At 41.7% G+C, this 16,572-nt stretch overlaps 1 protein-coding gene across 15 annotated transcripts in view; it reads right to left on the minus strand.

Annotated features, from left to right (window-relative positions):
• SLC28A2 (solute carrier family 28 member 2) overlaps positions 1–16,572 on the minus strand; it is a 76,617-nt gene that overhangs the window by 18,868 nt on the left and 41,177 nt on the right. For 10 of the 15 annotated variants that reach the window (XM_037744534.1, XM_037744551.1, XM_037744544.1 and 7 more), the window contains 3 exons: positions 16,275–16,373; positions 15,884–15,995; positions 11,105–12,903 (listed from right to left, as the gene is read on the minus strand). In XM_037744534.1, coding sequence (XP_037600462.1) covers positions 12,786–12,903; positions 15,884–15,995; positions 16,275–16,373 — 329 coding nt within the window. In that variant the 3' untranslated portion in view covers positions 11,105–12,785. Of the gene's footprint in view, positions 1–11,104; positions 12,904–15,571; positions 15,747–15,883; positions 15,996–16,274; positions 16,374–16,572 lie in introns of those variants that run through there. The other 5 variants (XR_005202913.1, XR_005202912.1, XR_005202914.1 and 2 more) reach the window with 3 other exon arrangements.

Raw genomic sequence — 16,572 nt, forward strand, 5'->3', positions numbered from 1 at the left:
AAAAAAAAAAAAAAAAGAATTGGACTTTGCAACTCATATATCTACTAAGTGCCTGGTATCAAAAATAGATTTTTTTTTTTTGAGACAGTCTCACTCTATTGCTAGGTGCCAGGCTGGGGTGCAGTGGCACGATCTCGGCTCACTGCAACCTCCGTCTCCTGGGTTCAAGCAATTCTCCTGCCTCAACCTTCCGAGCAGCTGGGACTGCAGGCACATACCACCGCACCCAGTTAATTTTTTTTGTATTTTTAGTAGAGACTGGGTTTCACCATGTCGGCCAGGATGGTCTCGATCTCGACCTTGTGATCCGCCCACATGGGCCTCCCAAAGTGCTGGGATTACAGGCGTGAGCCACCGCGCCCGGCCTAATAAAAATAGATTTTTTAAAAACACTAACAGCCCAACAAAAAAAGATAAGCAATCCCGTTTAAAAATGGGCAGAGGACTTAAGTAGATATTTCTTCAAAGAAGACATACCAGTGGGCAACAACCAGATAAAAAGATGCTCAACATCATTAGTTATTAGGGAAATGTAAATCAAAACCACGATGAAATATCACTTTAAACCCATTAAGATGGCCATAATTAAAAAACCAAAACCAAACCAAACAAAAACAGAAAACAGTAAATATTGCCAAGGGGTTAGATAAATTGGAACTCTTGTTCATTGCTGATGGAATATAATAAAATGGTGCAACCATTATTAAAAACTATTTGGTGGTTTCTCAAAAAATCAAACATGGAATTACCCTATGACCCAGCAATTGTACTTCAAGGTACATACTGCAAAGAACTGACAACAGATACTTAAACAAATACATGTACATGGATGTCCATAGCAACACTATTCACAATAGCCAGAAGATGGAAACAACCCACATGTCCATAAATTAAAAAAAAAAAAAATGTTCCTGCCACTATTGGTTAAACAGGTGAGTTTTAAAGTCAGAGCTCCTGGGATCAAATGCCAGTTCTACCATTTATTAGCAAGTGCATCGCTCTTCACTTTTTTCCTCATTTGTAAAAAGCAGATAATAATAGCATGTAAAGCTTAGGTTTTTGAAGACTGTATGTAAGATATGCATGGCACCTGGTGCTTGCTAAGGTCTCAACATATTATTTTCACTTTTATGATCATTCTGTTTCCTGTTGAGAGCTGCTACCAGATTTGCTTTAAACAGGAGACTGGGCTGGACGTTGTGGTTCACATCCGTAATCCCAGCGTTTTGGAGGCTGAGGTGGGAGGATAACTTGAGTCCAGAAGTTGGAAGCCAGCCTGAGCAACATAGTTAAGTGTCTGTGTCTAAAACATATTTTTAAATAATTAGCTAGGGGTTGTGGTCCATGCCTGTAGTCCATCCCAGCTACTCAGAAGGCTAAGGTGGGGGGATCATTTGAGCCCAGGAGGATCATTTGAGCCCAAGAAGATCATTTGAGCTCACTGCAGCTATGATCATGCCACTGTACTCCAGCCTGGGTGACAGAGCAAGATCTGTCTCTACAAAAACAAAAAATTAGCCAGGCATGGTGGTGCAGGCCTGTAGTCTCAGCTACTCGGGAAGCTGAGACAGGAGGTTGCTTGAGCCCAGGAGGCTGAAGCTGCAGTGAGCTGAGATCATGCCACTGTACTACAGCTTTGGCTACAGAGCAAGACCCTGTCTCAAAAAACACTAAAACTAAAAATAAATGAATAGGAGACTGGGGCAAAATTAGAAAGTTGGCCCTTCTCCAAATTTCCTCATTGTTCATGTGTATGGCCAAACTTTTAAAGCCCAACAAATTGATTCATAGCCAAAGACTGAGCTTCGTGGTAATAATAACAGTGACTAGACTCCAAACTAACTGTGCAACAGCCACTATTATAGACTTATTTTTTATAATGACACTGTGTGGGGTTGGGGGGAGTACATATTATCCCTCTTTAATAGATGAGAAAATCCTCAACCCACCTCACCTCCTCTCTGACAGAATAACACTGTCCTTGCCTCTCTGAGTTAGATAGTGAAAGTAGGGTCAGCCACAGACTTTTGTCACTTACTTTCTAGATAAGTTGTCCTTGCTCAAGAAGGAGGGTGGTACACAGCCCTCACTGGCTCTTTTCAATCCTGGCCCATCATTACTGCTGGAAGAAATGCCCCCAAATTTCTAGTTTATACATGATTTCAACCTTGATTTTCTATAGCAATAAACTATTTTCCTCTATATGTGTATTCTATTCATTATTCAATGGACTTTTGGGAGAGAGGGGCTAGGTTTCCATACTCTACCACCATCTTGCTCAGGAGAGTCATATGGAAGGGGCAGCCAAAAGACGCTTAAAAGGAGCAGTCAGAGAAGTAGGAAAAGAACCAGAAGAGGAAAATTCCATAAGGTCTACATATGAAGACAAGCAGTCGGCATTTTTAACTACAACAATAAAGAATACACTGAATCCAACAACTAGGAGGTGACTAAAGAGGGTTGAAAGCACTATTTCAAAGAGTTACTGAGGTGCAAATTGAGCTTCACATGTAGAAATGGAAGCAGCAAAGGTGTGACTACTTTCTAAAGACAGGTGGCCTTAAACAAACAAGGAGAGTGATGGACTATGGCTTGAGAGGACTTAGGTAAAGAGGAAAAGTTTTGTAGGGTAGAGGAACCTTGGCCAGTGGAGGCAGGATGGCTCCCAATGTTGGGAGACCCCCTTGGCTCCTTGTCCCTGGATGCTCCCTACTGTATATCTTGTTTCACTTCAGCTGCCAGAAAGCTTGACCTGGTAAGGCAAGCACACCCAGGAGAAATCACTTCTATTCCAGCCTTCATGACTTCTAAATTTAACCTAGACCACATTGCTTCTTGGAAAATCACAGTCAACTTTAACACCAACGACTGAAAAAGGTGACACAGATCTGCTTTTCAAAAATCCTAGCAACAATGACAATGAACTCACATGTTAACTGCATACACTAGACCTCAACAGTCCTGGGTTTTGAATAGCTCGGCTGATCTTCACAACCACTTTCTCTTATGTCAGTACCAGGGTTTACATTTTACATAAGAGAAAACTGAGGTTAGAAGAGTTAAATTACTTGCCCAAGTCATAGGGTTAGTAAGAAGAGAGCTGAGGTTCAGACTCAGATCTTTCTGATCCCAAAGGCTATGCTTTTTCTCCTTTGGCACCTGCAGCAAAAATACATGTAACCAGGAACATGAGACCCAAGGATAGACCATGAATAGCTGAGATCCATGGAGAATATTGAGTTATAGGACCAGAGAGAAAGGTTAAGGTCAAATGGGTTTGCCAGATGAAATACAGGATGCCCAGTTAAATTTGAATTTCAGATAAACAGTAAATAATGTATTAGTTTAAGTATGTTCCAAATATTGCATGTAACATATGAAAAACAATGTATTTCTTCAATATTCAAAATTAACTGGGCATTCTGTATTTTTATTTGCTAAATGTGGCAACGGTAGGACCAGATTGTGGAGGGTTTTGATATATGCTAAGGAATTTAGACTTTATTCCATGGCCAATAAGGACTCATTGAGGATTTTGGCACAAGGGAGTGACATCAATAAAATGGGTGTTTCAGACCAGCCAGAAGACACTGGCAATTGTCCGGTATAAAATTCTGAAATATAATACCAGAGTGGTGGGTGGGGTGTGGTGGCTCACATCTGTCATCCCAGCACTTTGGGAGGCCAAGGCAGGTAGATCACCTGAGGTCAGGAGTTCGAGACCAGCCTGGCCAACATGGTGAAACTCCATCTCTACTAAAAATACAAAAATTACCTGGGTGTGGTGGCACACTCCTGTAATCCCAGCTACTTGGGAGGCCAAGGCAGAAGAATTGCTTGAATCCAGGAGGCAGAGGTTGCAGTGAGCTGAGATTGCACCATTACACTCCAGCCTGGGCAACAAGAGAAAAACTCCACCCGCCCCAAACCTCAAGAAAAAAGACTAGAGTGATGGCAAAAGGAAAGAAAAAGGAAAGGATTTCGCTGGTTAGAAAGGAATCTAATGCGGCAGGTTTTCAGCATGGATGGCTAAAAGAATGACAGAACTACTGATGGAAAGAGAGATGTCTAGAGGAGGAATTGCTTTGGGAAGAAAGAAAAATTGACTTTGAGATGGTGCTCATAGGTCTAAGTAAATTTCACAACAGGGGGGAAAAAGTTACTTTTTCTATAGCACCTTCTACTAGGAGCTTCACCACAGGATGTTACTCATCCTCACAGCCTCCCTGCCAGGCAGGTGTTATTACCACAGTTTTCTAATGGAGAAAAGCACGGCCACCAGAAGGTGGCACAGTCAGGATTTTAAGTCCCATGCCACCAGACTAAAGTCAGGGCTTCTTTCTACTACTCCACACTGCCTCCAAGTAAAAAACTAGAACCAGAACTCCAGAGAAGTTGTGGCTGAAGCTGTGACTCCTGTGAGCTGAGGGAGCTGAAAAGGAAGGAAGGAAGGAAGGAAGGAAGGAAGGAAGGAAGGAAGGAAGGAAGGAAGGAAGGAAGGAAGGAAGGAAGGAAGGAAGGAAGGGAGTTCTAAAGTTGCTTTGTGAATCAATACATTAGTAAGGGAGTAAGAAAAGTACATAGACAAAATCCCTGAAAATACTCAGCATATAAGAAGCAAGTGGAGAAAGATAAGCTAATGAAGCAAACAGAAAACAGGCAGTCAGAGAGGTGGGAGGTAAGAAAGTGTGTGTGTAAAGGAAACAAAGACACTTCAAGAAGGAAGGGGTCGCTGGAAGGGTCACACTTCAGACGTACCAGATGAAATGAGGACTCGTAAGTGTGCTTACATGGGATCTAACACTTTGTTTTCCCTGTTTCCCTGCCATACTGCTATTTTCCCTTTGCTACTCTGGCATGGTACTCCTAACAAAGCATTAGCATATAAGCATTTGCTCTGCAGGCCTTGTTTTCTAAGGAATTTTGGCTAAGAGTTAAAGTCAAAGCAGCAATTGGCTATAAAAGTTCTAACTTCTAATTCCTATCCCTGTCAGTACAAAATTTTAGTTTTTAGCAACTGAAAGCAGAGAAGAGGCTGGGCAAGGTGGCTCACACCTATAATCCCGGCACTTTGGGAGGCTGATGTGGGTGAATCACTTGAGGTCAGGAGTTTGAGACCAGCCTGGCCAACATGCCCCTCCCTGTTAGAGAGACCCATCAATTGGGAGAAGCAAAAGAATTACTTGACAAGAAGAGTAGTACACTTGACTGTCTTGCCTCCGGCCTATGTTAACTCTCCTGATCTCTATCGAAGTATACTGGATGGGATTTTGATTGTCTTGGTAGCTCACAGCACAATATGGTAGTTTCATCATTTTGATTGCATTATGCTAATTGGATCTGAGAAGCAGGATGCATCAAGTACCTTACGTGCTTTTGACACATTTGCTTCTGAGGTTGTGTTTTCTTCTCTCCTTTTTTTTTTTTTTTTTTTTTTTTTGAAACATAGTCTCACTCTGTTGCCCAGGCTGAAGTGCAGTGGCACCATCTCAGCTCACTGCAAACTCCACCTCCTGGGTTCAAACGATTCTCTTGCCTCAGCTTCCCCAGTAGCTGGGATTACAGGTGTGTGCCACTACACCTGGCTAATTTTTGTATATTTAGCAGAGACAGTGTTTCACCATGTTGGCCAGGCTGGTCTTGAACTCCTGACCTCAGGTAATCCACCCGCCTCGGCCTCTCAAAGTTCTGGGATCATCGGCGTGAGCCACCATGTCCAGCCTGATTTAGTAACTTACCCAAGGGCAGGAGGTAGCCTGGGGGCTTCTATGTGGCCTTTCCTATCTTAAAGAAGTTTATTTCACAGTTCAGAAAATCAAAGTGACAATTTTCCTAGCTTTTAAGTGTATCTGTCTAAATTATACTTTCAGAAGCCAGGGACATAAACGTAAGGCCAGTTTACAAAATCTCTGGATACACTGTAATATAATCTTGAGCCAGGGAGTCTATTCATCACCTTTACTCAGGAAACCACCAATCTAACTACAGAGCATAACATTTCAGGTTCCCTGACACTGGCTCTCAGAACATCTAGGTATTCTCCTTTACCCATTGTAGTTGTCTTTGGAAAATGTCACTGGTCCTTTTAGAGATGGATTCTAAAAATATTAATGTATATCCTTACGGTAGTTTTGCAGTTTCCTTCTCAAGGTGACTCAGCCTCCCCTTCAATCAGTGGGCTCTGGATTTGTAAACTGACTTAGATTTGGAAACTAGCTGAGGGATAACAATGTTCCATTATAATGGCTGGTATCAGCCTTCTGCTTATCAATTCATGCATTTATTTTATAAATCAATTAATACCCTACATGGCTGTCCATCTGTCTTAACCCTAGGAATACTCAAATCTATTGATTATTGTCAAAAATCTTTATGGGACAAGGCATCTTCATTGTCACACTGGTATTGCTGTCCATTATGATAATCGTATTTACCTTTGTTCTGTTAGTTGAGTGTTATTATTTTCTTTTTGCAAGACTTCCAAAGCTCTCAAGAGCAGTCAGTCTATTCCCCATTCTGTATTATTATTATTGCTCTCATACTAATCAAATACAGCATCTACATAATATTCTAATTCCTTATCTTCTATCTGCAACTCATCCCAGTTAAGCTTTAGTAACTGTCATGCATGCCCCCACATGGAAGGGTTATTACTATCCTGTTTAACACCCAGAAAACAGTTCTGATTGCCTTTAGATAGGTGGGCTAGTCTCTAAAATCCCATCTGTAAGGGTCTGCTTTTAAAGACTAATCTTGGTACTAGCATTTTTGAACCTATTGTCTCAAGAAAACAAAGTTTAAAGCAAAGGTATGTACACTTTTATGACTGTTTTATGGACTGGTAAAACGGCAGGGAAGCATGAGGAGAAAAAAGAAGTGAGTAGGGAAGATGTAAAAACAAAAAAAGAGATGTGCTACCAAGATGGCCATAGCTTCATTGCAAACAAAGATATTTGCCTGGTCTTCCAGGGATCTCCACAGAGTACATATGAAGCTACTGCCTCTCACAGGAGGAAAGGTGAACAATGCTGGCTTCTTTTTGTCTCCTGTCTCAGTGGTCAAGATTTACCCTACTCTAGACATGAACTCTCCCACACTTCGGGGTTGTAGTACCCGTTCCTCTAAGCAGCTTCTTAGGAGGGCAAAGCCTCTGCAGTCCATTTTGGCCAATGTGCTTCAGTCTTTCCTCCTAGTCAGAACTACACGGGGGCCCCTCGGTGTGTGGGGGCAGGTTAGCAGCAAGGGCTGTGGCTGTGACTTTATGACTGTGAGACCTCGTAGCGTTTTTGTGAGAATTTGGTCAAGTAATATCCAATGCCTGGTAGTCAGTAGGCACTCAGTAAATGTTAGCTATTATTATGAATAGTAATTAAGTTAATTTTGTGTGTGTGATTCTTACATGATATGGCTGGTAGGAGCATGTCCCCCATCCCTTCTAAGCCTTTGTTAAGTACCACTGTGCTCAGTCGCACACTGACATAGCCAAATCTAAGCAACTCAACAGTGCCAAGAGCTGTGGTCCACAGCAGCACAGGGCAGTCAATCCACAAGAATGACAACCACCATCTAGGCAGCAAATAATTATGCAATGAAGTGCACTGCTTTTATAGAAATATGACTGGTGATAATGCCTTGCATTCTCTAGCCACCCTAAAACATTCTTTTAAATATTTAACTTGTCTCTGAAACCTACCAAGGAAATAAATTGATAGTGATTTTTGTTCTATAAATCATAGCGACATAGCTCAAAGATAGTTTGCCCATTCACAGAGTCATACATTTGCTTGTGAAACCATCAATACAGGAGTCCTCAACTGTCAAGTGTCTGAAGAATATATTTTCTGTGGGAAATTCATGACATTGTCCTCTGAGTTTGGTTAATCATAAATAAATATTCTTCATTTGATGAATAATTCAAATCTAAGTCTTGTCGCCATGGAAAACAAGGCTCTCTCCTCCCATTTTTCTTAATCAGGCACTCAATGCCACAGTCATAATGTTTACTTCCCTTCAGGGAACAACAGCTCTTGACAAGTGGAAATATGACTTCAGCAAAAAAAACTCCACTCTGTATTTGTTAAACTGCTTCAATATTATGTTTTGATTCCTGCTTTGAATTTATGGAAAGGATTTTTATAGTCAAGGGAAATCTACTGATGAATGTGAGAGGTATGAACCTTGAGACAGTGACAAAGCACATTTTGGGCTCTAAAGAAATACACCATTTACTTGTCTGGAAGCAAGAGCTGAGTTTTTAAAAATAGAAACTGATATCAATCTAATAAAAATATTAGCAGTAACATATATTTAGGTACTTTTGTATCAATTTCCTAAACTATGCTTTCCTGTTGATGACAGATGTTTATCATGAGTGTCTGGCAATTGTGTTGAAACTCTTTGATGACCTGTCTGGGTGTGGTGACCTTGGGAAGATGAGACAGGTAGACCACTTGAGCTCAGGAGTTCAAGACCAGCCTGGGCAACATGGCGGAACTCTGCCTCTACGAAAATTACAAAAATTAGCCAGGCATGGTGGCGTGCACTTGTGGTCCCAGCTACTCAGGAGGCTGAGGGAGGAGGATCACTTGAGCCTGGAAGATGGAGGTTGCAGTGAACCAAGATCACGCCACTGCACTCCAGCCTAGGTGACTGAGTGAGACCCCATCTCAAAAAAAAAAAAAGGAAACTATTTGATGACCTAGTTGTTACCGTTCCTGGATTTACATCGCTCCCATTACCTGACAACAGATTTGGCTCCATCAGTTCTGATCTTTGGTCTTACACCATAAACATGGCATGGAGCTTCCTGTCTGAATCCCTCAGGCCACCCTCATCAACAACCAGCTGGATCCAACCCATTCCCTAACCCCACCCCTGAGCCTACCTCTGGCCTTTAGGAGTCAGACATACACAGGACATGGAGCCAGGTGCCACCGAAAAGAAACATAAGAAATTTATGATAGAGATATGGAGAAACTATTTGCTTTTGTCTGCACAGGCTACTAGGATAAAAATACCTTTGACTAGGTGTCTTTTAAACAAAAGAAATTCATTTCTCACAGTTCTGGATATAGGAAGTCCAAGATTAAGGCACTAGAAGATCTGGTGTTTGATGAGGGCCAGTTCCTCTTCATCATCTCACAGCCATCATCTTACTGTAACCTCACATGGCAGAAGGGGCAAGGGACCTTTCTCAGGCCTTTTTAATAAAAGCACTAATTCCATTCATGATGGCTTCGCCCTCATGGCCTAATCCCTTCCGTAAGAGCTCCACCCTCTTGTTCCGCCTCCTAATATCTCCCCGGGGAAGTAGAATTTCAACATGTGAATTTCAGGACACACCAACATTCACGGCGAGACCCTATCTCTACAATCATAAAAAAATTAGCACATGCCTGTGGTCCCAGCAACTCAGGAGGCTGAGGCAGGAGGACTGCTTGAGCCTGGGACGGGAAGCTGCAGTGAGCCCAAATAGTGCCACTGCACTCCAGCCTAGGCAACAGAGCCAGAACCTGCCATAAACAAATAAATAAATAAAATAAATGAGGTAGCTTTACAAGTACTGGCCTAGAAAGATGTCCATACACATTAAGCAACAAGGGCAGGTTGTAAACAACAGGCACCAGAGAGGCTTTACGGTATACTTTAAACAACAGACTGCCCATTCGGTGACGCAACCTGACTCTCTCCTCTCCTCAACCCCGCGGTCTCCTTTCCTCACTACTCCTCCCCTAACACAGCGCCTTTCCATGATCTTGCGTCTTTTTCTCTCAGGGACAGCTCTTCGCTCAGCGTCCCGGATCAGAACCCGGGTAAACTAGCTGCGGACGCAATGCGCTGGCGTCGCAGAACCGCCCAGAACGCAGAGTGGGCGTGTTTTCCCCGCCCCCAGGGCGGAGCCCGAGACCGGTTGGTCCCAGTTAGGGGCCTCCCAGGATTGACTGTCCCTTCCATCCAACCCAAGTGGTCCAACCCGCTTAGGTCACTTCCGGCCTCGCCCGGAAGCGCCTCGCCCTGTGGTGTTTTTTGAGGACTCTGTCAGCTCTTGTTTTTCCTGTTCCTTCCTGCTTTTGACAGTGTTCTGCAGACACTGGTGTTAAGATTGGCATGCTTCCCGCATTTACAGCGAAGCTGTCTAAGAGGGAGGGTTTAGGCCAGATTTACTTTAAGAATCCGAGAATTAAAAACCGAATTAAAAAGTTGGTCTTCGCCCTGGAGGAAGATAAAGAGCCCTCTCCATCTCTCATGCTTCCTTGTGTGAACCGAATTTCATACATTACTCAACAAATCGATACCCATGAACTCAGGTACCTTAACCGTGGTAATAGCATTATTACTACTATAATCTATAATAGTATTACTATAGTATTAAAGTAAGTATAGTAATAGCTATTAGTAGCAGCTAGTAGTAATAACCATACATTAGACTCGCAGCGAGCAGTCACTGTTTTGATCCCTAATGTGGTTTGATTGCTGCCTCGGAAACTCATGTTGAAACTTAATACCCAACGTGGCAATATTAAGAACTGGGGTCTTGAAGAGGTGATTCGGTCATGAGGGCTCTGCCATCCTGAATGGACCAATCCATTCATGGGTTAATGGGTTATCACGCAGAGGGATTGGTGAGTTTATAAGAAGAGGATACCTGAGCTAGCACTCTGAGCCCCCTCACCATGTGATGCCCTACATTACCCCTCACTCTGCAGAGTCCCAACTGGCAAGAAGCTGTCACCAGGTGCGGCCTCTTGACCTTGGACTTCTCAGCCTCCTTAACGGTAAGAAATAAATTCCTTTTCTTTATAATACTATTACTATAATATTATTCTTCATAAATTACCTAGTTTCATACATTCTGTTATAAGCAACAGAAAACAGATAATCCCCTTACAACAATGTCACTATCTTTACCCCTAAGGTGGGTCCCACTATCCTTATTTTATAGATGAGGATGCCAAGGCACAGAGATGTTAAGGAACTTGTCCAAGATCACCTAGTGATAACTGGCAGAGCTTGAATGAGAATTCAAGCAATCTGGCCTCATGTCCAATAGCACCAACCATTGCATTTTACTTCCTCTCAGAAATAAACCAGGCATAGAGTAAAATTCATCTGTAGTTCAAGAAACAATTTATTGAAGCTTTCTTTTTCGGTCAAGTTTGGAAAACACGGGAGAGAGGATAGGAATGGAGACTGAGAAGATGACCAAGTGGTTCTGAGCTCAGAGGATTGGGAAATTGAAGGAGGTAGATTAGCTAAGGGAACATACAAGTACCTGAAACCTTCTAAAAATTTTTTTTTGAGGTGAAATTCACATAACATAAACTTAGCCATTTTGAAGTGAACAATTCAGTGACAGAACATTCACAGTGTTGCACAACCACCACTTCTATCTAGTTCCAAAACATTCCCGTCACCCCAAAGGAAAACCCCAAACTCGTTAAGGAGTTACTCTTTAATCCCTTCTTCCCCAGTCCCTGGCAACTGCCAGTCTCCATTCTGACTCTATGGATTTACATATTCTAAATATTTCATATAAATGTAATCATACAATAATAAGCCTTTTGTATCTGGCTTCTTTAATTTAGCATGTTTTCAGGGTTCCTCTACATAGCATACATCAGTACTTCATTTTTTTAAATGAGTGAATAAAATTCCATTGTGTGTACATAACACAGTTTATCTATTGATAGACATTTAGACTGTTTCCAATTTTTGGCTGTTGTGAATAGTGCTACTGTGAACATGCATGTACATGTACTTGTTTGAGAAGTTAGTTTCAATTCTTTTGAATATATATGTAGGAATAGAATTGTGGGGCTATATGGTAATTCTGTGTTTAACTTTTTGAGGAACTCCTATATCCTTTTGAAACCCTTCCTTAAGGCTCTAATATTGATATAATAAATATATTAAATATAATAAATATAAATATTTTGAATCAGACTTTCTCAGTCTCAGCATTGTTGACATTTGGGACCAGAGAATTCTTTGTTGTGGGAGGGCTGACCTTTGGTTATAGGAATTTTAGCAGCAATATTGGCCTCTACTCACTAGATGTCAGTAGCATCCTCCCACTTAAGTCACCAATAATGTCTGGAGACATTGTCAGATAACTTCTGAAAAGCAAAATTGGCCCCCTTCCCACTAAAAATTACTGTTTTAAAGGATTCCCCATAAACTTGGAGCAAATGTGGCTGGCACTAAAGCAGAATACTAAAACAAAGTAATGACCTTTAAGAACTGCATATTCCTTAGAAGTCTTCCTGAGTATACAGGAAGTATTTTTTGTTTACTATGTAATGATGTTTAGAAGTTTTTAGATTTACAAATGTTTGACAACCAGAAAAGTCTTATTAAATATTCATATACCTTTCAAATGTAACATCAGTAATAAAAATCCGTCTCATCCACAACGCTAAGAAATAGAGCTTCTCCCCCATCCCAGGCACATTACATACTAAATCACATTTATAGCATACTGCATCACATATTTTTAAGATGGCAACTAGGAGCAAGATTTGTAAGGTTTTTTTTGATATCATAATATTTATTTTTTCAAATAAAAGTTCAGGCAGGGCCCATGAGGAATGTCATTTTTTTGGTTCAGCCAAATAATGGAAAAACAAAAGCTACTTTCCATTATTGGGATACAGCGAACCAAAATGAATCTTTTACATTTCTTGTTGAAGATCTTGAGTTAGTTGTGGGAAACCGGAGTATGTAAACACCTTTGCCATCACAAAGCTGTTAAGATCAAAACTGTTACGGAAATGGATCAAGCAGCCTTAGGCACAGATGGTATTGTTGTAGAATCCACAGCAGTTACTAAGGGCCATGGCACTGAACTCCTTGTCTTCCCAGGGACCAGAAAAAGAAGGAGGGTTGGTGCCATTCAGAGAAGTACTGCAAAGAACATCCAGAGAGGTACATATTGGGTCAGTTAGGAACAAAGCAACAAAATATACCAGTAAGTTATACTAAGGAGCTGAAAACAAACAAACAAAAAAACCTGTAAATGGATCCATCAGCCGTGACCAAATAAACAAAACCCAATTACATTTCTTTTCTCATTCATTCCCAAGATAATACTAGCAAGAAACCCTAAACTATGTGTCTGTTCCTTTTCCCAATTCCTAACCACAGTCCATTTGGAAATTTCCAGATATCCCTGAGTCAGAGTGTATGACTTATAATGATTTAATATTGAATTTATTCTAAAAAGTAAGGTGGTATTCCAAGGCCACCTTCCTCTTGAAAATAGCTTACACTAAATTAGTATAAATTAATTGGACAAAAACATTACATCTTTCATATTCTAGATGCTAATGATCTTTAGTATGTGGCTTTAGAAATCCACCAAAATGCCACAAGAACATAAGAATCAGGCAACATGATGAATGCTCGTCTTTACAAAAAGTAAAATTAGCCAGGCATGGTGACGTGTACCTGGCCTGTAGTCCCAGCTACTTTGGAGGCTGAACTGGGAGGACTGCTTGAGCCTGGGGCAAGATTGTGCCACTGTACTCCAGCCTGGGCAACAGAAGAAGATTGTGTCTCAAACAAACAAAAAGAATCAAACTATGCCAGAGCAATGATGACTCCAGCTCATAACTCATCTTTTTTTTTTTTCAGATGGAGTCTCACTCTGTCACCCAGGCTGGAGTGCGATGGCACAATCTCAGCTCTCTGTAGCCTCCACCTCCCAGGTTCAAGCAATTCTCCTGCCTCAGCCTCCCAAGTAGCTGAGATTATAGGCGCCCGCCACTACGCCCAGCTAATTTTTGTATTTTTAGTAAAGACGAGGTTTCATCATGTTGATCAGGTTGGTCTTGAACAGCTGACCTGAGGCGATCCCCCAACCTCGGCCTTCCAAAGTGCTGGGATTACAGGCATGAGCCACCACACACAGCCATAACTCATCTTTAATAGTGCATCAAAAGAATTTTTTAAAAAATATGTTGGTTGCCTTCTCTGATGATAACCTCCAAACACAGGAGGGGCCCCATTCATTAACTTGGCCCAGTAACCTGTTAAGCAACTAGTACCTGAATATCTACCTATATGGTGAACAGATGACTTAATAACTTCCAAATGTTTGTTTGTTTGTTTGAGACAGGGTCTCATTCTGTCACCCAGACTGGACTGCAGTGGTGTGGATCACAGCTCATTGCACCCTCTAACTCCTGGGCTCAAATGATCCTGCCACCTCAGCATTCCAAGTAGCTGGGACTACCAGCACACACTACCATGCCAGGCTAGTTTTTTTTTTTTTTTTTTTTTTTTTTTTTTTTGGGTTTTTTTTTTTTTTTTTTTTAAGACACAGTCTTATCTGCTGCCTTGGCTGGAGTGCAATGGCATGATCTTGGCTCACTGCAACTTCCGCCTCCCAGGTTCAAGTAATCCTCCTGCCGTAGCCTCCCAAAGTGCTGGGATTACAGGTGTGAGCCACTGTGTCCGGCCGATAACTTTAAAATGTATCTCCCGCTCTGATTTCTCTCTGGAAGCCCAGACCTGAGGTGGTTTTTGAGTACCTTCATAGGGTGCTCCTGCAAATACCTCCAAGTTAACACATCAAAAACTGAATTAAGGCTTGGCATGGTGGCTCAGGCCTGTAATCCCAGCATTTTGGGAGCACAAGATGGGATGATCATTTGAGGCCAGGAGTTCAAGACCAGGCCAAGCAGCAAGTGAGACCCCATCTCAATTAAAAAAATATACAAAATGAAAACTGAATCAAGCCATAATCTCTCTCTTTTACTCCCATTCCTGAAACTAGTCCTCTTCTGTGAATGAATGGCACTCTTTAGACCCACTTGCTCATGCCAGAAAAAAAGATAGTCATTTGAGACTCCTTCCTCTTCATCACCCCACCTCTTCCTCCTATCTAGCCAATGACCAATCCTATTAATTCTACTGGATCTAGTGTATCTGCAACTTCACATCCACTTAGTATCAATTCTTACTGTCTCTCACTAGGACTATTACAGCAGGGTATTTGTTGGACTCCCTGTCATCCAAATGACTACCAGAATGATATTTTGAAACAGCATAGTTGATCATGCCAGTGTTCAGAATTCAGCAGGTCAAAACCTAAATTTCATAAAAGGCTTCTTATAATCTCTCAGCCTTTTTTCCCACAACTCCCTTCACTCACCCATATATTACCACCAATACACACACACCTTTTGATCTGAAGGCACCAAACATTCTAGTTCCTCAAATCCTTCCTTTTGTGTGTTCCAAAACTAGTTCTTTTGGATTAATGATATATCCTCTTATTTTCATATTCTAGATTTTGGTAAACAAGTTCATTTTTACACTACCTGTATTCATCATGATTTTATAAATTTAACTTTATCCTCTCTCAGTCTTCATTTCTGTCTGAAGAAATCTATAATATTTTAGCCACTTATAACCATTGCTAAGTCTTTACCTATAACCTGTCTGTATTCCAGTCACAATAAGTAGAGTAATTTCTTTTTTTAAACTTAACATAAAATAGAGACAAGGTCTCACTATGTTGCCCAGGCTTGTCTTGAACTCCTGGACTCAAGCAATACTCCCGCTTCAGCCTCCCAGATTGTGGGACTGGATGTGTAAGCCACCATGCCCAGCCAGTAGAGTAATTTCTTATCAGTGAAAGCATTCTTCTTTACTTCTTCCCTTGCTGCTCTGCTTCTCAGTAGCCCGCCAACACAGGTAAACCCTGTCACTGGAGCATACTAAGCTAATAATGAAGATGCACTCTATAAGAGAAAAGAACACTGATCTAGGCCATTACCAGTGCCCACAGCCCTTCTCATACACTATTCAATCTCAACAGGATTACCCTGGAGACCTGAGGACCATGGGTAAGAAAAGGGAATGGGGTCCTGGTGCTCACCTCTGAAAGAGCCCTCTGCAGCACATGTAGGTCTCGTAGGTTCTATTGGTGAAACTTGTGTTTAGGAAGGAGACACAGTCAGCTTCAGCTCCCCTGGGGACATAGAGGATTCCTGGATAAAGGAGACAGAGATACCAAGGGAAAGATTTGACACATGCTTCTCAAGGCTCTTCATTCTTTCTGTACGAATTGAGGACACTGTTGATTAGGTGCCTTTGCCATGTTTCTGTGGAATCGATGGGTAAATCAACATTCCGAAAGACATCCTGTCATGATCTAGGGAAGTGATCTCTGCTGCCCCTGTACTCAAGGACAATTCCACCTTCCTCATATTATTCCTCCAACCATCACCCTTATGCAGCAGTATCTCCATCAGGGCTGAGGCACCTACCTGCCACACAGGCACTGATAAGGGATACACAGGCCCCTGTGAAGAGGGCTCTGACCACAACCTTGGACAAGTCACTCTTCCGGTGAGGTACTATTGATGCTGCAGACAATAAAATAAAATAATTAAAGCTTTTTCCCACCAGGCAATCAGGTAAATCCCATGAGTCCTGACTTAGAAGAAAGCAGAGGAACAAAACACAGCTGATGAAGAGCATCCTTATTACCATCCACCTGAGACTGGCCAGTGTTGCCCTAAGAAGTGTGTGTATACATTTGTCCTGAGGGATCACTAACTTAGA

Source organism: Cebus imitator, unplaced genomic scaffold, assembly GCF_001604975.1.
Source record: "Cebus imitator isolate Cc_AM_T3 unplaced genomic scaffold, Cebus_imitator-1.0 Scaffold9, whole genome shotgun sequence".
NCBI lineage: Eukaryota > Metazoa > Chordata > Mammalia > Primates > Cebidae > Cebus > Cebus imitator.